Raw genomic sequence first — 23130 nt, 5'->3', positions numbered from 1 at the left:
TGATTTTAGTCCTAGGTTGTAGCTAAGTTTGAAGAGTTTTACATGATCTCTGTGGATTTATTCTTCTTCAGGTATTTGGCCAAAATAAGTTAAGAAAATTATCGTCCAAATTTGTTTGTGTGGAAAACAGGCATTTGGCTACATTCTTCTTATTGATGCTGCTGGAATCTGTCACTGTGGATGATTGCATGCATTTAGATGCATAATTTGAGATGCAGATCATGCTTTGAGATGCATTTTAAGAATTCTTGGAACTATTTGCATTATTCTCTCACAGGATTCGCACACTCATGTTGTAGTTTAACACATATTATGTGTGATAAAAGACAGCTCAATCAGTGTCTTGATATGGATCAAATTCTTATAAGATTTGTTTGGTTCCAAGGTAGTCACTTAAATTTATGTTTACTGTGTAAAAGGAAAATGAGACAAGGTAAGTTAGTGTAGTGTAAAAAAAAAGAAAAGAGAAAAAGGCTATGATGATATCATTTCTTTAAAATAGATGTAGAGGGCTGAAGATTGTACTCACATATTTTGATATCTACACTGCTAGCCTGACAATTGTATAGTTCCATTTTATCTTCAAATTTTTAATTGGCTTATGAGATTAATAGCGTCCTTGGTATTTAAAAAATAAAAAATAAAAATAAAACATATATGCTTGCAATTTGTTGGATGATTTTAGAGGAAGAGATTGGACTCTCATCTCATTAATGAATTGAATGCACTGAGTCTAAAGGAATGATATATGTGTTCACAAATTAAAAGGGCATTGATTATGCTAGATTGATGGTTTCTTTTTATCATTCTTCTGTGCTTGGATTCTAAGTAACAACAGTTTTGATAGAAGCAATTCTTTTACACTTTGGATTTGTTTGTGGAAATATTTCTTTCAAGGAAAAGATAACAGTATCCTTTAATCAGATATTCTAAAATTTGGGGAGGTATTTCATAGGTAGATTTTAACTCTATGTTCTCTTTACTTAGTTTTTTTTATTCATTTATTTTTGTCTTAATGATAGAAAAGTGAAAGAGGTGAAATTGTTGAACTTAACATGATGGAATGAAGTGTGTGTGGGTCAAGTATATGAGTCAGGGTGATATGCTCTGTTCTGTGTTAAATTTATGGACATGCAATGTCATTTCAAAAATTGTTTTCTCACAGAAGTACCTCTTATTACCATCATTTTTTTTTTATGTAATGACAAGCATTGTGTTTTTTTAAGGAAATATGGCTTATATATATATAGGTGATTTATATAGTTGTCTGCTCTTCTAACTAAATTCAAAATGATACATTCAAGTCCCACGGTTCATTTCCAAGGTGCAATTTTTTTATGTTGTTATGCGTTAAAGTATATTTTAAGTGTGAATGCATGTATCTTTAAGTGTATAGCTGTGCGAATATGTGCATGAAATGGATGAGGTTATATTGTGTTCGTTTGAAAAATCCTTTAGGTTAGATGATTTCCATGTTATAAAGCCACATTATCTCCTTCTAGTTCAATGATGTTTTCCATGCTTCAGCCCCACTGTGTAGCACAATTCTTTCCATTGTTTCAGCCTTGTGTTGGCCCAGTTCAGCCCCTGTTTGGTAGACACAATTCAGCCCTGTTTTGGTATGGGTTCAGCACATTCTCTACACAATGGATCGGCCCCTGTTTTGTATAGTTAAAGTAATTGATTCAGCCCTTGTTTTTTTTATGGTTTAAATACATGTCCATTGGTTTCTTGTCAATGGATGAGTATTGAAGTATATGTGAATGTGTGGCTATGTGTGCTTGTAAGAATGTGTAATTGCGGACATGCTAATAATTGGATGGGGCATTTTTGTGTCATGTAAGTTTATCAAATAGTTTACTTATCTTCTTAGTGTTCCTTGAGTGAATTGTGGATCGAATGATGCTTTGGATAATTTGTTAGGCACTTTTCACATGAATATTTGTAGGACAACTTCCCAATGATCATTGCAGGATAAAGTTTATAATGATATCCGTCATATGGAGTTTATATTGATATCTCCTCTTTGTACCTAATGATTAGATGAGCTAGACCTTCCCTGATTAAACTTGAGCATAAGGGGAGGATTGTTAGTTGATGTTTTATATGGGCAAGGAAATAGTGCTGCTGTTTCATGTCTCATGTCATAGTGTATCATATGGTTCGAAAGATAGATTGAGTTAAGATGATTGCACTAGCATTGTGAAATTTTATGATTTTTTGGGAGTTATTTGTACTGGAATTTGCAGAATTTATGTGGCATTCTTTTCATTTTTCATTTTCAGTTGTAGTGTTAAAAATAAGATCCACATGTTCTGTTCCTCCTGAAGTGTCTCTTCAATGTTTATGCAATGGTTATGATTTGACCAGGTTTTTATTTGGAGTCCAAAATAACTTCAGATCTTTAACATTCTATTGATCAAAGGTAAATTAAATTCATGTATTTCATTAGGTGGGAATTGGTTGGACATAAAAATGTTGGAATAAATGACTTAATATGTTCTTATGACTTGAGCTGGGGATCTGAGAAGGCTCATCATTGTGCTTTGAATCTCTTGAATAATTTGTCTTTCTTTGGATAATTTAACTATTTTTATTCAAAATAGGAGAATGGGGTACTTTCTACTTGTGAGAAATAATGTTTATTTCATTAGAAATGGTCTGAGTCACTCATGAATTTATGCATGGCGAATGGCCATTTGATGAGTTGCATACCTACTATACTATAAGTTTGTGCTTTTTACAATTGCTTTTTTGGTTTGGTCAAGAGTACATAACTGCTGTCCTATAGGTTTCTATGCTTCATAATTGTGATTTGGTTGGCTTAAAAATCACATTATCTGCCATCCACTGGTGCATAACTGCTGTCCTATAGGTTTCTATGCTTCATAATTGTGATTTGGTTGGTTTAAAAATCATATACCTGTTGTCCACTGGTGCATAACTGCTGTCCTATAGGTTTCTATGCTTCATAATTGTGATTTGGTTGGTTTAAAAATCATATACCTGCTGTCCACTGGTGCATAACTGCTGTCCTATAGGTTTATATGCTTCATAATTGTGATTTGGTTGGTTTAAAAATCATATATTTGCTGTCCATTAGTGCATAACTGCTGTCCTATAGGTTTCTATGCTTCATAATTGTGATTGGGTTGAGTTAAAAATCATATATCTGCTGTCAATTGGTGCATAACTGCTGTGCTATAGTTTCTATGCTTTATAGTTGTGATTTTGGATGGTGCTCTGAGATCATGCTTTCTCCTTTTGACTGTCTCAACATGAGCCCGTCTTTTGAGGGACTTGCCGAGTCCAAGTAGTATTCCCTCTGTAGCGTGGTAGACTTACTTAGTCTTTTGGAAGATCTTTGAATCTTGAGTTAGCCCTTCTTGTTTAAAGGCGATTAGGGAGTTTCCTTTTAGGTGGCTTATCTAGCCTCATGTTAGAATATCTTTCTTTTAAAGCGAGTCTTTGACTCGTTTGTCTTTTCAGTGATATTATTAGCGAGTCTTTGACTCATTTGACATTATCAGAGTCTTTGACTCATTCGTCCTTTTAGGTGGCATTATTAGAGAGTCTTTGACTCATTTGTCTTTTAGGTGGCATTATCAGACAGTCTTTGACTCATTCGTCTTTTTAGGTGGCATTATTAGAGTCTTTGACTCATTTGTCTTCTAGGTGGCATTATTAGAGTCTTTGACTCATTCGTCCTTTTAGGTGGCATTATTGGAGAGTCTTTGACTCATTCGTCCTTTTAGGTGGCATTATTAGAGAGTCTTTGACTCATCTGTCTTTTAGGTGATGTTATTAGAGAGTCTTTGACTCATTTGTCCTTTTGGTGGCTGTTTTGGAGTCTTTGACTCATCTGTCCTTTGTGTACAGGAGACTTGCTCAGTCTCATTAGAGCTTTGCCTTTTAGGATCTTAGATCATTTCGTTATCCTTGATAGTTAGCTTACTTGGTTTAGGGTTTTCCCTGTTAGCCCTAGGGTTTGGCCTAGGGTGTTGCTTTGTGTATTCCCTTAGGTCTTTGACCAAAAGGATGAAAAACATCGGAATTTCAAAATCCAAAAACATTGGAAAAGCTTTAAAATGCAAAAACATCTGAAATTTAAAACATAAAAAACATTTGAAAACGTAAAAAGCCTTAAAGCATCTAGAGTGTTGAGTATTTTTTTAGAAGTAGTAATTAGAAGAGTTCATTTCGAACTGTGTTGGCTTGATCCTCTCTCACGAGGTACGTAGTGCAGCTTGTGATCTGTATCCCAAGTCCAGCCAAACCTTATAAATAAACTTAAAAAAAGATCTTTCAAAAATCTTTAAAACCTTGTTTTCAAAAGATCTTCCTCTGGAGTTAGGAGTTTTTCCTAGATAGAGAGTTTTACAGTTAGGAGTTTATTCTTGATAGGTTCTTTGATTGTTTGTTTGTTGTGTGCTTGTTTTAGAGTTAGGGGTCTGTCCTAGAGTTATAGGAACGCCTCCGTCCGGTCAGTTGGCGATCCACATCGCCGACTGATGACTAGAATAGGATGCATTAGTCAACCCTTTGTTTTCCTTAAGAAACACAGCCTAGTTACACATAGGTTGTAGGAACCACCTGCATTAACTTAGGGCTAATCTACATTTAGTTATGGCATATGGAGTGTCCTAAAATCTACAATTCATTGAAATTTAAATAATCGCTCGAGAAGCTTTAATAACTAGTTCGGTCTTTTAGATCGAGTCTAGGATAGAGGTTTAGGAGTCTTAGGCGTCATAGCTTAGAATAGGCGCGAAAACTACGTTGCTCTGATTCTCGTGGAGGCGGGGATAGGTAGGCTTCTTTGGATGAACATCAGACCATCCGAGGACTCGGGCTCAATCGTTTAAAGTCTTAGGTTTTGTTATGTTGTGTGTTTTGCTATGTTTTCTTACTTTCATGCATAGACCTTATACCTTTAGTTGTAGCATGCATGTGTTTGCACATCAGAACTTAGACACTCATTAGACATGTCACTCATAATCTAGCTGCGCTTAGGTGACACATTTTTTATCTTGTTTTGTGTGTGCTTATTATTTCATCCCCGAGTCATGCATGATTAGGTAGACGTTCACTCTGGGATATTTATTCCCATTTCATATGATTTTCGTCCGAAACTCTTCGAGGTTAATAATAAATGGCATAAGAGACCAAGTGCTTGCACTCGGACGAATTGGGAGTGCTCTTCGGACCTTCTCCATTCGTAACCAGGCACGAGCCCATATATATTTTTAGTTATGCATTGCACAGAGGATTTGATTTTGGGGTTCCATGGCCTATCCATGGATGGCGACTCTGAGTTATTTTAGGTACGTCATGGTTTGGAAATTTATCCTTGAATCAAGAGGTATCTAGTTTGTACCGGCACTCGTGCTATGCTATGAGGGTGGCACCGTTTCGAGAGTTCCTTGGCAGAGCTCTCTTTCACGTGGATGATTCCAGAGGCCGCTGGGGGCTCGTCCCTCACCTCTCTTTGGATCGGGGTCCACACCTCCTTGTTTCTCTCTCGCCCGAACCCGCATTGGATAATGGATTATCGATGATCGCAAGATCATGAGCCAAGATCAATTTTGGAACGATGATCGGCAAGTTGGGATCACTTTGGACTGTAGTTTTATGAACTAATGGCCGAGACCATCTTATCTCAACTCGATGATCAAGATGGGAGTGTTTGGATCGCTTATCGCCTAAGAATGCAAAGGCTTGGATTATCTGCGATATTAATGGCTCTCATTAAAGATGGAGCATTTGAGATTGAGATGATATTTTCCTTGGAATTCTTATTCGAGGAAAACATCTCCCTCATCATTTTACTTTCCTTGGATTCATTTTTTTTTTCTCTGAAACCATTATCCAAGTAAAATGATTTCCCATCTTTGAGTGCCACATGGTGTAATCTTGTCGGTCCAAGCAATTCTTATTTATTATTTGTTGGGAAACACAATCTTGACCTCCAAATCGAGAGAAGATCTCAAGATAGTCAATCAAAGCACATCTCAGCCGTCCCTCGGAAGACAAAAGCACTGTATGTAAAGGCCATAAAGAAGGGGTAGATTTTCCATTTGCAAATAAATGGGGCATTCCCACGATTCTTATAAAGGTTAGGGACAATTTGGGCATTCCACAACAAAAGCAAGAGAAAAAGTATGGAAAAGATGAGAACAAGAGAGAGAGAGAGAGAGAGAGAGAGAGAGAGAGAGAGAGTTGGCCATTGGCCACTCTCTCAATCTCCCAACCGACCCCCCTACCTCTCCCAAACGATTACCCCCCATTCACCCTAATTCGTCTCCCATTTCTTCTCTCTCTCTATCTCTCTCTTCCACCTCACTCTCTCGTCTCCCTCCACTCAATGAATCTCAAATCTATCTCAATCTCTCTTTCACTAGAAAATTGATCCAAGCCATCCATTTGATAGCCCATCCAACCAACCACCCTCTCCCTCCACCTCATTCCCCCATGTGCAAAGAGAAAAAGGATTTTCCTCCCATTTTTGTTCGATCTTGACCGCCCATGGTTCCCTCTCTTAGATGATTGCAACCGAACCATCCAAATCAAACCACTTTGGGGAGGTGGCAAGCTTATCACTTGCTAGCCAATTATGGCCTTTCCATCCCTCTATTGATCATCTCAACCATCGGATCCCAACCAAAATAATCCTAACCTTCCACCCCATCCTCTTTTTGAAAAACCTAAAATGACCCTAACTTAGCCTATGAATAGACCCCCCCCCCCCCAACCCATTGGACAGACAAGAGAAAAGCCTATTCTCCCCACCACAAGTTCACTAACCCAAGAGCCTCCCCCAGAAAGGTTAGTCCAATTGCCCCATCCTTCATCCCCCCCTCAAGCCACACAAAAGACAAGAAAATAGCCTACTCTTCCCACCACTTTCCAATTGTCCCCTCTCCACCCATCTCTCAAGCCACACAACCCAATTAGGAATCACAAGAAAATTCGTCCAGCCCTCCCACAAGAAAATTCGTCCATGTTTTATTTCCCATTTTGATAGAAAATAAAGGAAAAACCCCCTTAGTACACCACAAATTGGATCTCCACACCGTTTTCATCGAAACTTCACCGCCTTGGATCGAGCGAATCTATCGGAATCGGCCACAACCATACGAAGTAAGGTTATCCCCTTCCGGCAAGATCGACATGCGCAGCGAAACAAAAATTGCATACAACTTTAAAATTTTCTTTTCGATCTTACTATTGCCCAAGATCCTAGAGCCTAGATTAGTTAATTATGTCAATTAAACAAAAATAAATACCTTTTGAAGATGAAGTCAATGAACAACGCTGCTTGATCTGCTCCTTGAACGGTTGCGATCGTTCTGAGCGCTGCGAGCCTCGCAAGTAGAACCGATGGATTCTTTTTCTTTGCTCGAATTATAGTGGATGTGAATAACTCTGATTCACTTCTTTAAGGTCTGATCTAATCGGTACCTTTATTATAGAGAACAGAGAAATTGAATGGAAGCCTTTCTGTTTGAACCTTTTTCAATTGGAAGAGAGAGAGAGAGAGAGAGAGAGAGAGAGAGATGAGAAACGATTTTCCAAAGAGGGGGAGAAGAGGGGACTAATTTTGGAGTATTCCTACTTCTAAATTTTGTTCAGCTCTCTCTCATATATAGGGGTGCAACTCGGGTCATGTTGGGTCGGGTTGAGGCCAACCCGACCCAACCCGAGGAGCTCAACCTCCAACCCTAACCCGACCCAACCCGACTCTCAACCCGGCATTGCTAACCCAACCCAACCCAAATTGGTTTTTCCCTAACCCGAACCCAACCCAACCCAACCCAACCCAAATTCCCAAGTTGGGTTTTTCTCTAAAATAAAAAAATGATGGAATCTGCCCAAATCGAAAATAAGGTAGAAAACCCTAAAACCTAAAATCAAAAAATGATGGAATCTGCCCAAATCTGCACTCATTTTCTAAAACCCTAAAATATAAATGCTTTCTCAAGAGAGCAAAACACTAAAACGAGAGAGAGGGAGGGAGTCGTACCTGGTTTGTGGAGGAGATGGAGCTTCGGGGCTTCAATGGAGAGAGATGAAGTCTGCTTGAAGAAGATGAAACCGAGCTTCTCAATGGGTTTTTACTTTTAGCGCACGAAAAAAAGACTAAAAAGTTATGGGACTATGCAATCGTTTGAGACTTGAGATCATCCAATCAATCGTTTTTTGCATGCTTCAATCTTGCAGTTGATGTCTCTTCTAGGTTAGGGTTTTTACTTTAGTCTGCCTTTAGCCCTTTACTTTTTGTCTTTTTGTTTTTGATAAGTATCTATTATTATATTTGCAATTGTAAGGATAGAAAGAAAAAACAAAACGTCAGGAACTACAAAAAGTCAATATTTATCTTTGCCGGGATACGGGTTGGGTCGGGTTGCCTGATGCCCAACCCAACCCGAATTTTGGTCGGGTTTCCCAATCCCAACCCGGACCCGAACCCAACCCGCCCAAAAATCGAGTTCAACCCGACCCAAGTTGCACCTACTCATATATAGAAAATAGAGTTTTGGTTTGATAAATCCTTATTTTTCTCTCCCAATTCCTATCCAATTGAGAAAACGACTTGAATTGATTCCTTGAAGAATGGGACTCTCCCAAACATCCAAGGCTATGTGGGGACATTCAAGATACATAGGAGAACATGTATTGAAGTCTCTCCCGCCCTTGTGGCCTTATCTCATAAGTTGGTATTGGAAATAAATTGCTTGCTTTGTAGATCCTACAATTTAGCAATTCTTATCCAACAAGGAGTTTGAGTGCAACTCAAAGTCCTTGAGCAATTGAGACTCTTTTCCCCAGCTCTCCAACTGATTTGGGCATGTGGTGGGCCCTACCAAGCTTATCCAAATGTGTAGTCCTATCCTAATTCCCAATTCCGTTCCAATTCCGCAAGTTTTGCAAAACCGGTTTCGGAATAACTATCCTCATTTGGATTACACATTATTTTGCTTATTATTAATCAAATTAATAATACATAATAATGTATAAGAAGTAAATAATTAACTAACAATTTAATTAATTAATAACTCACATCAAATGGGAGTTATTTTGACTCCAATTTGTCTTCGAAAAATTCTCTTATTGTTTCTTGTTAACAATTAACAAAGACATGTATATATATAAATATATATACATATATATATATATTTAATTAATTAATATCCACATTAATCTAACGGATTATATCCGTCCGTGCAATTACATAAAATGCATAACCCTGATCCGTTTGGATATTACCGGGTCATTCGAGTTATGAGTGGGATCGTCGCAGGGATTCGACGGTCGATCTTGCAGAACCCTATGGTGGGCCCCACTACGATCTAGCTCTGTAGTTAAACTACACTCACATTAGGTCAGTCGCCTCCATCAAGACGTAACCCTGAAGATGACCGTCAGATCATCTTACCCCTAATCAGATCTTGTACGTGCAAGTCATTTCTTCTTGACTACGTCTACTGAGTTGAGTCATACGCGGGGAGGGGGGCATCTTTTACCGCCTTGGCCCACTCTTGGTATATCATTTTAGTCAAGTGGTGTTCGGCCTCCAAATGCAGTTGTAAAATCCTTTGAAAAACTATTCAATATTTTATAAAACTTTCTAATAAACATTTTATCAAATCCGCCTGGCCAGGCTATTTAATAGGCATACCGCTCTGACAAAATTGTAGATGTCAATCCCTAAATTTTAGAGCGAAGAATCCCTTGTTGAGTATCACTATTGGTCTCGAGTGTTTGCTCTAGGATATAGCTCTATCCGAATGTGACTCTAAACTAGAATCACTATGAGATAGACTAAGACCCTAGAACGGGCCTACAGACCAATAAGATCCCTCAGGTCTAAGGACATGTGAAGGGTCCTGTCTGGAAGAACAACTTTATAATCTCTTGTTCACAAGTTGATCTTTATTTGATCTGATTCAATTGCGCGATCCAATAGTCGCACCCACTCTTCTTGCTTAGGGTCCACTACCCAGATTAATGAGATAAGTCACCTCACGACACGTGCATGTAAGCAAGACTGATGCTACTTGTATATAGAAAGAGATGTCAAGTCTCTTTCCCAACTAGGAACCATTAATGCTTACATAGAACCAAGATGTCATATCTCCTTTCTCCCTTGGATCTGTGAATCCTTTGAGCATGGACTTTCTACTATGCTACCTAAGGATGAACATGTGTCAATAAACAAGCACATCACAAACATTTATTAGTATAATTACTCATTCATGTCATAAAATAAATCTGTATTGATTAATATAATGCCATTCTATTGGCTTTTCAAGGCATATACTCTAACACCATCATCATTCAAGGCATTCTCCTGAAGATTACTACAAATCAAAGGAGCAAAAATCAGAGGTAGGTGTATATTTGCTAGGATTATAGTGTAGGATCATTTTATGCATCCTAGATCGTACAATTTTGTCTTTTGTGATCATTTCTTGGAGATCAAATGTCAAATTTTGGCTAGGGCTATGATTTGATATATGTAAGTAAGATCCATGATTAGATTAATGGTCATATCTAAAGAGATCCGGATTCTTTCATAAGGTTTGGGCAAAAGATGTTGAAAATAAGATTTTAAGCCAAATCTACAAGTTCTAGAAATAAAATTGGAAATTCAAATTTTTCATAATAAAATGGTATAAAAACGTTAAAATTTCAAGAGAAACCCATTTTAAGGTGAAAAATGAGAAAAATATCAAATCAAGTAAAAAATTTACAAACTTTTGTTTCCAATAACAACTTAATGTCTGAAAGCAATAGAAAATACCACCACACAATTTTAAATAATTTTTTATTTTTTTATGAATTATTTATCCGAAAATGATACATAATGCATAAATTCAATATAAAATGTGAAAACAACTGGAAATTCAATTTCTTTGAATCTAACCTTCAACTTTAACTATTTTAAGATTCAAAAAAGACAAATTCAAAAAAGTATCTCATAAGTATTTTTGTGGATTTTCCCTTTTTAAAAGTAATAAAATTTGGTTTAATAATGGAATAATTAAGGGAAGTTTGTTTTATTCATGGAATGTCAAGTTCAAAGGGCCTTCTGAAGTTATTAATCTTGCCTCAAAGGATTTTATGATTATTTCATATATTAAGCATTCTTTTGGCATAAAAAAACCTCCTGAAGCGACGAGGTAAGTTTCGCCCATTATCAAAACATGGTAGTGACAATATCAGTAGCATAAAAATATCATAAAATTATCATGATATTTCATAATAAATGAAAAAATGAAAGTACCAAGATATTTTCTTTAAAATCTCTATATTTTTTTTTTATCAAAATGTCACAATAAAATCACAGTATTTTAAAAAATCAGATATTTGTGAGTGGTAAAAACCTATGTGGATTTGAAGCAATGAAGACAATAATGAACAGTAGTGTCTGATGTCCATATGAGGTTAGTCTCATAAGGCCACAGAAACTTTCAGCATCCACATCAAATGACAAAATCTACCTTTAAAATATCCTTTGGAAAAGCAGATAGTGATGGGAGCAATAAGTTTATGTATAATGGTGGGAAGATCAGTTGTACTACCAAAGACCAAAGGCAGATCAATTGACACTACTACTCTTGCTTTGTACGCTTTGCTGCTCTTTTTGCTTGCTTCTTAGAACCATCAATTTCTACTTGTATCTTCTGAGAGGTTGACCCCTTGCCATTCTCAACAATTTTGTGGGTCCTTTTGGATTTACCTGCACTTTCTACTGCCTCTCTGAGATTGCCATTGTTATCTTGGTTCGAAAACTCAGATACTTTGACTATGTAAACCTGCAATAATATGTTTGCAACAGGGAGCTAGTCACTTGTAGAACGTAGATTGCATTCACGACAAGACCAATAGACCTGAAGAAGCTACTGTTAGCAACATTTTTTTATATTTAAGCTCTAAGAATTAACAGTAAATTTCTTGCTATATTTACTAGGGGAAAAGGAAGAGATTTTGCAGACACAAAACTCTAATGGGATCGTTGGAGTACTGTATGCCGGTCGAAGCTACACATTTCTGCTTAAACATTTGAAACACAACAAAAAAGCTACGATTTACGGCGCCTGTGATCATCATACTATTGATTTTTTCTAAAAAAGATGTAAATCAAAAATCAAAAGAAACACCTCAAATGATACATATAAGGTCGTTTCCTTGCATTAATCGATTGTCCTTCCCTGTCTCCATCTTCATCTCATTTTTGTGATTCATCAAATCACCCACCATTGTGAGCATCGTCACCTCGCTCCTCACACCATGGGCTGCCATCACACGTATATAATCATTTCTTCGTCTTCTTCAATCAGAGACTCACCTTCTCTTCGTCGTTTGGTAAAAGGGAGAGGAAAGAAAACCAAACTTATAATCCCTATTTCTTAAGCTTTATAAAAGGGACTAATATCAGCACTACCATAATTTGATAATGTCAACAATCTCTTCATTTTACTATTTTTTTAACTTGATGTCAAAGACTATAAATGAACGTATAAAATAATATCTATCAGTCCTCCTTTGAAATTATAACTGTCTATTATTCAGCACTACCATATTTCCAACCATGGCAACAACACACGTCGCTTTCGATGTTGTTAAACCATTATGCATGGGTGTCTTAATTATGTGATGGTTTATAAGTGTGTATTTGCACTTATTCTAGCATTTCCTGAAGTTTTTTCTTAAATTTCCTTTATTTGCATGGGTTTCCATATGATTCCATGATCTTACGAAATTTCTAACTGAAACTGAAATGATTATGTTTCCATGACGCTCGAAACACATACCGAAACCAAGTTGAATACATGCCAAATTGGAAATATGTTCTAGATCTATTACAGGAGACTGACAAATTGGGAGCAAAGCAAGCTGATTGCTGCATGGAACCAGACCATCGGTTGGACGATTATTTATGCCACTGTCACTTGCCCTAACATTGTTTTTGTTGTGAGTATGGTGAGCACTCACATCAGACCACACACCTAAAAGTTGTTGAGAGGATCCTATGGTACCTCAAGGGAACCCTAGGCATAGGAGTCTTAAATGCCAAGAAGAGGCTTATTTGACCATAAATGCATATATTGATGCAGATTAAACATAAGCAATCCCACACACTGATAGGAGATCTACGAGTGGTTATTGCAACTTTGTTGGGGGTAATCTATTCAATTTGAAGATTAAGAAACATGTTTTGGTAGTCAGAATAGGGCTGGCAACGGGGCGGGTCGGATGTTGGGGTCCCCTACCCCTTCCCCTCCCCTCTGCGGGGATGGTGGGGAATCCCCCTCCCCTCCCCGCGGGGAATATCTATTCCCCTTCCCCTCCCCGCCCCGCCCCAACATCAACCCCTCTTTAGTCATTGATACACTAATGCTGGGTGTCCCTAATCAACTTGATGCAATTTCAATATATAAAAATGTTATAAACTAACATACTTATAGACGAAGGAGATATATTTCTTACTCTTCAGAAGATAGCAAACCATCCCATAAGTTGGTCTATAACATACTTATAGACCATTGGTCCAAGACCACGGCGCTTTGATGATCCCAACCATCCCATAAGTTTTTAGATCAAGTGGTGTCATAGCCACTTCGAGTACCCAACATCCAAACCCCATTTTGGATCATTAATTTTGGGAAATGTTATGAGCACTGTTGTATTCTGATGATCGCACTCCTGACTTTATTAAAAGTAAGGTATGGCCCGCACCATAGGATGATCCAAACAGTCCATTAGATGGTGCACACCCTAAATAGGTTGCACCCAAAAAATCATTTCCTTAGGTTGATCCTAACCCTCCGATCTGTAGAGGTACTGAATGATCCTATTCCTCTATAGATCGGAGGGTTAGGATCAACCTATGGAAATGATTTTTGGGGCACAACATATTTAGGGTGTGCCCCATCTAATGGATGGTTTGGATCAGCGTATGGTGCGGGCCATACCATACTTTTAATAATAAAATGCAATTTATTTTGGCTACCGATGTTGGCACTACGATTTTTTGATAATTGCATACACTCAGCTTGTCTTTATTATTTCAACATCTGTCAAAAGGTTATTATAGTTCCCAAAATGCTCTCAGAAGCTAATTAAAAGGAAAAGACAAGCTAAGTTTATGTTTGGGGGAATCTTGTAGCCGATCCACAGAGTTTCTAGTAGTTTTCCTAAAAAAAAAACACTTAAAAATATACAAAAAAATGGCATTGATTAACGGGGCAGGGCGGGACCGGGCGGGGACAACTCTATCACCTTCCCCTTCCCCTTCCCCTCCCCGCACCGGGGAATTTTTAAAATCCCCTTCCCCTCTCAAATCGGGGAATCCCCGCTCCGTTTGGGGCGGATCCCCGCTTTTTCAGGTGAAATTGCCAGCCCTAAGTCAGATTAGGTGCTAAGGCAGAATACAAAGCTATTATAAAAGCAAGCTGAGGACTTTTGTGGATATTCTATTCAGAAATTAGAATAAGAGTGGACAGTCCCATGAAACTCTATTGTGGCAATCAAGCAGCCATCAGAGGATCATATCACCGACATTCTTACCAAAGCTATTCCTAGAAATTGTCTACAAAGGATTCTTGGAAAGTAGGGCATGCTTGATATTCACAGTCCAGATTCAGTGGGAGTGTTGAAGTTAATTCATAGTTCTTTTTGTACGCCAACTACAGAATATTACATTTTGCATCAAGCAATGGTCTTCTGAGAAGTTATTTGGCATGTGGATCTTTTCTTTATAAGCTTGGGATGAATTACCAAAATAGCATCTATTCAAAAGATTCCTGACTTAGTTAAATTCAAATCAACCAATAAGGGAGATAAAGGGATGAGCTACAAGAATATGTCACCAACTACCAATAGATTATAAATTCTAAGCAATTAATTTTATTCTACCAGAAGTAAGATTTCATACGTGGACACGAGTAGTTCACAGTTCAAATGGATACAGCTTATGGTAGTTCAGCCTGAAAGCAATGTTTCAAAACTTGAACTCGGATGAGACTGGGGCAAAGGTAAAAGGGAGACAACTCAAGCTATTCGACAATTGACGTGGTCAATTTTTCATTAACTTGGAAAATCAAAGGAGTTTTGATTGACCTAGTATAGCATACTTCGGACTTGGAAGGGAACTCGGCCAAGGTAAAAGGAGTCGACCAAAGCCAGTTGACAATTGAGTCAGAGTTTTTAAACAATGCCCAAAAGCTACAGAAATGATATAGCTTCCAGAGAATAATAAAATCAAAGGAGCAATAGAATATCAGAAGCATCAGCAATAAACAATTAAATACGTAACGCTAGATACTACCTTGAATCTTTCTGGCTCACTCAATTCAAAAACCAAGGCATCCCCATCATCCAATCCATGATCCAAGGAGAAACCTTTCCATCCACCACTAAGACCCGTTCTACTTCCAATGTAGATGACATCATATTCAGAGCCATTCTCATCCTCCAAGACCATCTTCAGCTCACGCGAAGGAAGGTGGTCTTTGCAAAATGTAGATGGTAGACCCTTGAAATCATAACAAAGTGAAGCATATTTATTGGTAGGATCTGAACTTCGACGCCTAAGTTGGAGTGAGTACATGACATTATAAAATGCTAACTTACCAGCCAAAAACAACTAGACACATGTGATCGAACCATCGATTTAATGAAAGATGGGTTACCGGATTTTAAATTACTTTGAACCTTCTCTGCATACTTTATGGCGTATACTCGCTCTTCATAAGATGCAGCATTTATTGGTACAGACAGTCTTCTAACAGAGCTGAAATTCCATAATAACAAGCATTAGCAACTCAAGGAGAACTTCAAACAGACAAGAAGTAGAAAATTAAATTCAACCTTCTGCGGGAATATCGAATTTCATTGTCAACCTGTTACAAATTCAAAAACTACTTTAGTCTGGCTTGCTTTGAATAAGTTTGGCTAGCAAGTCAAATCAACATCAACTGTAAAACAATTGCAATTTGAATGATATAACATGAGCTCTACGTACAGAACAGCATATATACATGAATATGTACGTCTAAAACCAACAGTGGAATGAGTACAAGATTTCCGGAATACTTTTGTAGTCCAGCTTGTTTCGAATAATCGTACTCACCGTAGTTTTAAATTTTGCCCGAAATATTTCAGTTCCGGCCAAACTGAAACCAAAAGTACATTGAATCGGATTTTTACAGGATTTCCCCGAAATTTGCCGAAATCTGAAATTTCAGCCGATTTTTCACCCTTATTTACGAAATTTTTACAGAAAAGTTAAATATTTCCACCGAAATTTTATAAAATTTCACTGAAATTTAAAGATTTCCAATGAAATCACGAAAATTTCCACTGAAATTTTATACACTTGGTGAAAATTTAAAAAAAAAAAGACAGAAATTTTTGTCAAAGTTTTGCATGATTTCGGCCAAAATTTCCACTGAAAGCAACATTTAAAACCTTGGTACCTGAGTTATAAATTCGGTTTCGTTCGCTATTTCGTTTTGGCTACCGGAATGGGATGTTTCGTTCGGCGTTTCGTTCGAAACTTTTCGTTCCACTACGACGAGGGAATTTTTTCTAATAGTTAAAAATATGAAAAAAATCAAAGAAAAAAAATCAGAAATTGTTAGAAAAGTATAAGAAACAATTAATTAAACAAAATATGTAAAAGATCCAACATTTACTTAAAGGAAAATCACTATCAGCTGAAATGCCTGTGTTGACCAGTGTGTTGACCACTACGTTGACCAGTGACTGACTAGATGAAAAAAATTTAGAGACCAAATTATGAGATTTTTAACCGGACATTATGAATTTTTAAAATTAGAAAAATACCCCATCGTTTGGAAGTAAAGATTTTGACTAGACCCATTTTTTCGAATTTTGTACTCTAATTGGAAAATTGACTTTTTATCCTTTCAGATTTGGGTCTTGAAACTATTTTTAATAGATCCAAATGGGGGGTATTCTCTCATTTACATGTAAATCTTCATTTACTTAAATGACTTTACATGTAAATATTAGTAAGAAAAAAGGAAGAAGAAGACATAACCAAGAAGAGGAAACAGGAAGAGATGAAAAAAAACAAGATTTGGGGAATTCCGGACAAAACAACGCATTCCGCCTGTTTTGTCCGGAATTCTGGATTCCGATGGAATTCCGGCCAGAATGACTGGAATGGACTGGAACGGAATATATGACCGTTCTGTTCCGGATTCCAGCCCGGAACCGGAATTCCGGTCCATTTCGGCCGGAACGGAACGGAATTTATAACTATGCTTGGTACTCATAACCACATAACATTAACCATAATGGTGTGAGAAGAAAAATAATATAAAGAAGATTGCAGGTAGAAGTGAATACCGAAAATTATATATGAACACATGCAACAAAAACATGTGTTTCAGATCGTGCACACTGTAAGCCACTGGTTATATCCATTATGTATAAATAAATCCATATACATGCATATCTAGCAGCCGGCAACCCAAAAGTACAGCGCAAGAATAGATACTATACCAAGCATGTGTTCTTATAGCCATTAATATCCTGAAACGCAGTATAAATGCAATTTCTTTTCTGATGACATTAAAAAGATATATTTCTTACATCATCACGGTAAGAAGGAACTGGATTCCGTGCTCGTGAAGAGCGTCTTAACTCCAACACCTCGAGGCTAGTCTTTGATTTGTGATTTACATGTCGTTGCTATATTTGAAAGAGAAAAAAGAAATAAAACAAAATTTAAAATCAGTAAGTGACCTAACATGAAAAATTTTTACATGAGCAACAGGCTGAGATTTAAAAACAACATAAAAAATCATGAACTGCATTTGGCTAATCCACCAAAATCCTTCCATAAGAAGCCCATTAGACTAAATAAATTGATTTTTCATTATTTAGTGAACCAGATGAGGAATTGCCTCTGAATCTGAGTCAATATCATCTTCATCCCCTCAAACCCGAAATCCACACCCCACCCAAGAGTAAAAAAGAACGCATTTGACATTACAACTATCCAATAAGCCACATTTATAAAAATCCCAACCCAAATGAAGCATGTTTGTGACTGCATTTAGCTTGTGAACAACTGAATTCCTTCAGAGATTTAAAAGAGGGATGAGTTCAAACTTACCAGGGACTTGTGCTTAGAAGTCTCAACTGCCAAGAGGCTTTTGGAAATGCTTGAAATTCCCAAATCCTTCAATTTAAGAAAGAAAAAATACAAACAAGTAAATCACCACATTAAAATGTCTACAATATATTCACTTATGCCCTGTTCGTTTGAGATTATGATAACCAATGGTGAGGCCCCAAACCAATTATTGGACACAAAATTAATGTAATTTGAGTCTAATAATTGGTTGGGGGCCTCACCATCGGTTATCATAATCTCAAACGAACAGGGCTTTAGCTTTATATCTGTAAGAGAAATCTACTTATAAAGTGTAAATATAAAACATCTCCATTTGAAAGCCAAGAAAATCGATACATGTTCAATATTCATCAGTGACACATAAAGACAAGACATGCACACTAAAAACGATCTCTTATATAAAGGACCATTGTCCCGGGCCATGGAGATTAGCGCATTTCATTCATCTGACATGGGATCTATGCTTGGGGGTAAGATATTAGTTTTACTTTAGATTCTAAATCAGCTATTGATATTATGGACACATTAACTAAGTTCGGACTTCGGAGCCCAAAGGGAAGTTCTGCTTGTGGGGCAATCTCTGCCCCCTTGTAAGGCCCTGTTTGTTTCAGATTGTGAGAACCGATTGGTGAGGGCCCCAATCGGTTGGGCCCTCACCATCGGTTGTTACAATCTGAAACGAACAGTACCTAAGTTGTAATCTTCTTTTCTTCATGTCATAGTCATTTTGCCACCTCAGAAAAGAAAAGAAAAGAAAGCATGTAAGTGTTCTTCCAGCATTTCACTAAGCATAATAGGCTAGAGAAGAAATGAAATCCTAGTTGTAAATTTCGTTTCATTTCGGCCGAAATAGCCGAAATGGCTGAAACATTCCGGTTTTGTTGTAAATTTCGTTTTATTTCGGCCAAAATAGCCGAAATGGCTGACACATTCCAGTTTCGTTCAAAAACTGGATTTGTCCGATTTCGGTAATTTCAGACGAAATTCACCGAAATCCAGAATTCTGTCCGAAATTTGTTCCATTAGTTGTTTTTGTTCCAGTCTCCTTGTCTCTTCTTGGTTCTCTTCCCCCCTTCTTTACCATTTTTATTGTCCATTTACTTAAGATTTACATGTAAATAACGGAATACCCCCCATTTGGATCTATTACAAATAGTTTCAAAACTCAAATCTAATGGATAAAAAGTCAACTCTCCTGTTCTACTACAAAATTCGAAAAAAATTGGTCGGGTCAAAATCTTAACTTCCAAACAGTGATGTATTTTTCCAATTTTAAAAATTCATAAATTCTATCATGTCCAAACATTATTAAATCCCAAAAGTCTGGTAAAATAAATCTCATAATTTGGTCACCAAAAAATTTCCATCTTGCCAGGCACTCGTCAACACACTGGTCAACAGTCAACGCAGACACTTCAGCTAACTAATAGTGATTTTCCTTTAAGTAAATGATGGATCTTTTACATATTTGGTTCATTTAGTTGTTTCTTATATTTTTCCAACAATTTCTAATTTTTGGGATTTTTGTCATATTTTTTACTATTTTTTTCCAGAACGAAAAGTTCCGAACGAAATTTGACTAAAATGATAGAAAAATTTCACTCCAATGGCCACCGAAACAAAATTTACAACTAAGAATGTAAGTTTAAAGTAACTGCAAAAAGTTTCTATCCAACATTAAGTTTGTTCTGATCAATCATCAGTGACAGGAGAAACAATCGACTATAAAAAAGATAAGGGAAAATACACTTACACCCCCTCAACTTTCTGACACATTCAACGATGACCTTATAGTTTCAAAGTGGACAAAACCGAGATAATGTCTGTCATGCCCACCCATCTTAATGAAAATGTCCTCTTCACCCAAATTAGGACTTTTACAGCTGAAGAAAACCTCGCCGGAGGTTGGAGAGGACAACCGACTGGTTTGGTGAAGGTGGCAGGAACCGGCCAAGCCTCCTGCTTCTCTTTCTCTTCTTCTAACTTCTCAAAAACCCTAACATACCTCCTTTTCCCAAAACGTGAGAAGCCCCTCTGCCAAAAACGGAGATGGAGACGATAACGGCAGCCGGAGATGACGATGGCGGTGGTGGCAGATCTGGTGGTGGAAGGAAATGACATAACCCTAATCCCTCTGCAAATGTCTTAAAACCAGTGAGGAGGGTATTTCTGTCCTCAAAACAATAACTCAGGTTAGTTTGAGTCATCCCGTCAGGTTAAAGTGACGGACCGTCAACGGAGGGGGTCTACCTTATACACATTGAAACCTCAGGGTGTGTAGTTGATGACTTTGAAACTATAGGGTTATCGTTGAATGTGTCAGAAAGTTGAGAGGGTGTATCTGTATTTTTCCCAAAAGATAAACATACTTATTCTTCAAAACAAGATATGTGGGTTTTATTTTTGTTTTATTTTATCCTCAGAAAATATCTAGACGAGTACAATTAGTTTGGCAATAACCTGAAATTTCAGGAAAAAAAAAACACTTTTCACTAAGGCCCTGCTTGGATTGCATGAATTTTCTGGAAAAGTTTGGAAAGGAAAAATATTTCTAAAATTTCCTACTTTTTTTACACAAGAAAAAAGACAACTTAAACCAACCCTATTCAATTTTTACATAGAAGGGTCTTCAATTTATGATAAAGTTCCTCTAAATTAACCATGATCATATCAGTTTCCTCTAAATCAAGGAAAGAAAAGTTTTTCCCAAGAAATTTTTTCCTGTCCGAAATGTTTTTCTTGCAATCGAAACATCACGCAAGTTTCTTTCAATTACAGAGCACTAAGTTTCTTTCAATTTCAGAAGATTTCAGTCAAATGATATGTGGGTTTTGATCATTCACCACCCTGAATAAAATAAGAAGTTCAATAGCCAACACAAGGTATCGAGTTGGGTATGTTTCTTGCAAATTTTTTTCTTAGACTAAGCTAGGAAAGAAACACAGAACTACTTCTGAATAAAATAACATATAGGTTTTGGTTATTCAATACATATATATATCTTGCCAAAGTCCATCACTTCATTTATTCTTATTACAAAAGCTTTCTACCAAATACATTAGAGATAGAGAGAAATGCAGAGTTTTTGCTTTGTGAACAGACCTGAAAGCGCTTAAGGTTGTCCTGGAGTCTTTGCTTTCGAGCTTCTTCGTAAGAGTTACTCTTCCTAATCTTGGCCATGCCGAATGCAAGGGGTTTATCAGTTTATGCCCCCTTCTAAAACCCTTTTGAAGAGGTTTTAGAAATGGCGCCTTTTCAACGTTTTGATTTTTGAATGAGTAAGGTTCTGCGACTCAGTGGCCCGCGCAGACCATGGAATTTATGGTCCCCTGGTTCCGTTGGTAAGTGTTATGGGACCCACGTCACACTTCAAGGTGGGCCCCATACCCTGCTCTACCTTGTTGAGTTGTTTCATTGAGCTGATATTGTCACCCCCTTAAGTTGGTCGTTTCACCCCCCTTTATTTTGTCTTCTTTTGCTTCTCTCCTGAAAATATCCAATTCCCATCCTCTCTGTACGTAGTATAGATAATATGAACGCTTGGTCAGCCCCCTAGGTTATTTAAAACCTAATAAATGTAGAGTTTCTTTTGACTATCAAATTAAGAGGAGTGCTAAAGTGAAGGTCACCTTGCAAAAGTCACTTAAATTTTGATTAAGTGGATCTAATGGGCAGCCCCAATTTAGTATTCCTCTTAAATTAAACATCTTATAAATGTAAACTTAATAATGTAACTGTTGAATATCTAAACATGTAAGTTTCATGGAATATTCATTGGCCCAATTGTAAGAGAAAAGCTGAGGCCCAATTTGTTTAAGATTATGACACTTGATTGTGAGCCCACAACCAGTCGTCATAATATTAATGCCCTGTTTGTCTTAGATTATGGCAACCAATTGTGAGTGCTTAACCGATTATTAGACCCAAAATTACATTTACATTTGAGTCCAATAATTGGACGATCGATTCTCATAATCTTAAAGCCAAACAAGCAGGGCCTAATGAGGGACGAGGATAAGGAAGGAGGTTTATAACAAAGGTGATTGATATTTGGACAACCATGTTTTTGATAATGAGTCCACCTCGAGGGATTGAAGCCAGGAATGTGACTTAAAGTGGATCTCTCAAGTCTCAAGAGCTTTTAATAATGTCAATACAAGCACTCTGCTAGCATTCATGGGAAAACAACGGTCTACTGAAACTTGGTGCGGGCTCTCTCAATGTATTCGCAACCCCACCTTCATCTTGGTCTACTCAAGGCATTTGTAATTTGTAAACTCTCAATGTACACTCTTTCATGCATTTGTAATTTGTTGATGATTTGATGCTTTTCGCTCCAACTGATTTGAAGTCTACTCAAGGCATCCTAGATTGTTTGAGTAAATTTGCCGATATCACAGGATTGATAGCGAATATTCAAAAGAGTGAAGTCTTCTTTACAAGAGTGGACCCAACACAAAAAGAGCAGACTATGACCATACTTGGCATGACAGAAGGAACCTTTCCTAAGAGATACCTAGGGCTTACCGTACCCTTTTCAACTCAAGGTTGACAACAAGTGACTGCCAACTACTAATTGGGAAAATCGGGACACGGATCAGCACATGGAACAATTGGCACTTCACAAGAGCGGGGAGAGTTGAGTTAGTGAAGACAGTTCTCAACTCTTACCAGCTATTTTGGTCGTCAGCTTTCAACATCCCCAAAGGGATCTTGGCTACAACCGAGAGATTCTTCAGAGACTTCATGTGGATGGGTGCGATACAAAGAGAAAAAAACACCCCATTTCGTAGGAAAGTCTTTGCGGTACAGTCTGCCGCCCCAAAGATGTAGGCCTTGGTATCATACCACTTGAAGATATATATAAATAAGGCATCCCAACTCAAACAGCTATAGCACAAAGTTAAAGGCAGGAATACCTCTTGGATTGATTGGGTCCACAAGAAGTATATCGA

The 23130-nt window shown here is 37.4% G+C and overlaps 1 protein-coding gene across 1 annotated transcript; it reads right to left on the bottom strand.

The window, feature by feature from the left end:
* Positions 1 to 11491: 11491 nt before the first annotated feature.
* On the bottom strand, positions 11492 to 21405 carry LOC143878595 (B3 domain-containing protein Os05g0481400-like). The gene is made up of 7 exons (XM_077380868.1): positions 21278 to 21405; positions 18155 to 18220; positions 17629 to 17727; positions 15877 to 15908; positions 15640 to 15799; positions 15335 to 15541; positions 11492 to 11819 (listed from the first exon to the last, which is right to left on the bottom strand). The coding sequence occupies exons 1-7, from the start codon at positions 21353 to 21355 to the stop codon at positions 11616 to 11618; spliced, it is 846 nt and encodes a 281-aa protein (XP_077236983.1). The 5' UTR covers positions 21356 to 21405; the 3' UTR covers positions 11492 to 11615.
* Positions 21406 to 23130: the final 1725 nt, after the last annotated feature.

This window comes from Tasmannia lanceolata, unplaced genomic scaffold (genome assembly GCF_043159265.1).
Source record: "Tasmannia lanceolata isolate RefF3 unplaced genomic scaffold, GAP_Taslan_0.1 ptg000006l, whole genome shotgun sequence".
Taxonomy (NCBI): domain Eukaryota; kingdom Viridiplantae; phylum Streptophyta; class Magnoliopsida; order Canellales; family Winteraceae; genus Tasmannia; species Tasmannia lanceolata.
Note: the sequence above shows the minus strand (reverse complement) of the source record. Positions and strands in the feature narration are given on the sequence as shown.

Excerpts from the sequence above, each read along its gene's own strand:
- LOC143878595 (XM_077380868.1), bottom strand. The coding sequence starts at position 21,355 with ATGGCCAAGATTAGGAAGAGTAACTCTTACGAAGAAGCTCGAAAGCAA. Across the intron at positions 18,221-21,277 it reads ACAACCTTAAGCGCTTTCAG|GATTTGGGAATTTCAAGCAT; the intron begins GTCTGTTCACAA and ends CTTAAATTGAAG. Across the intron at positions 15,542-15,639 it reads TGTCTAGTTGTTTTTGGCTG|GGTCTACCATCTACATTTTG; the intron begins GTAAGTTAGCAT and ends TATGATTTCAAG.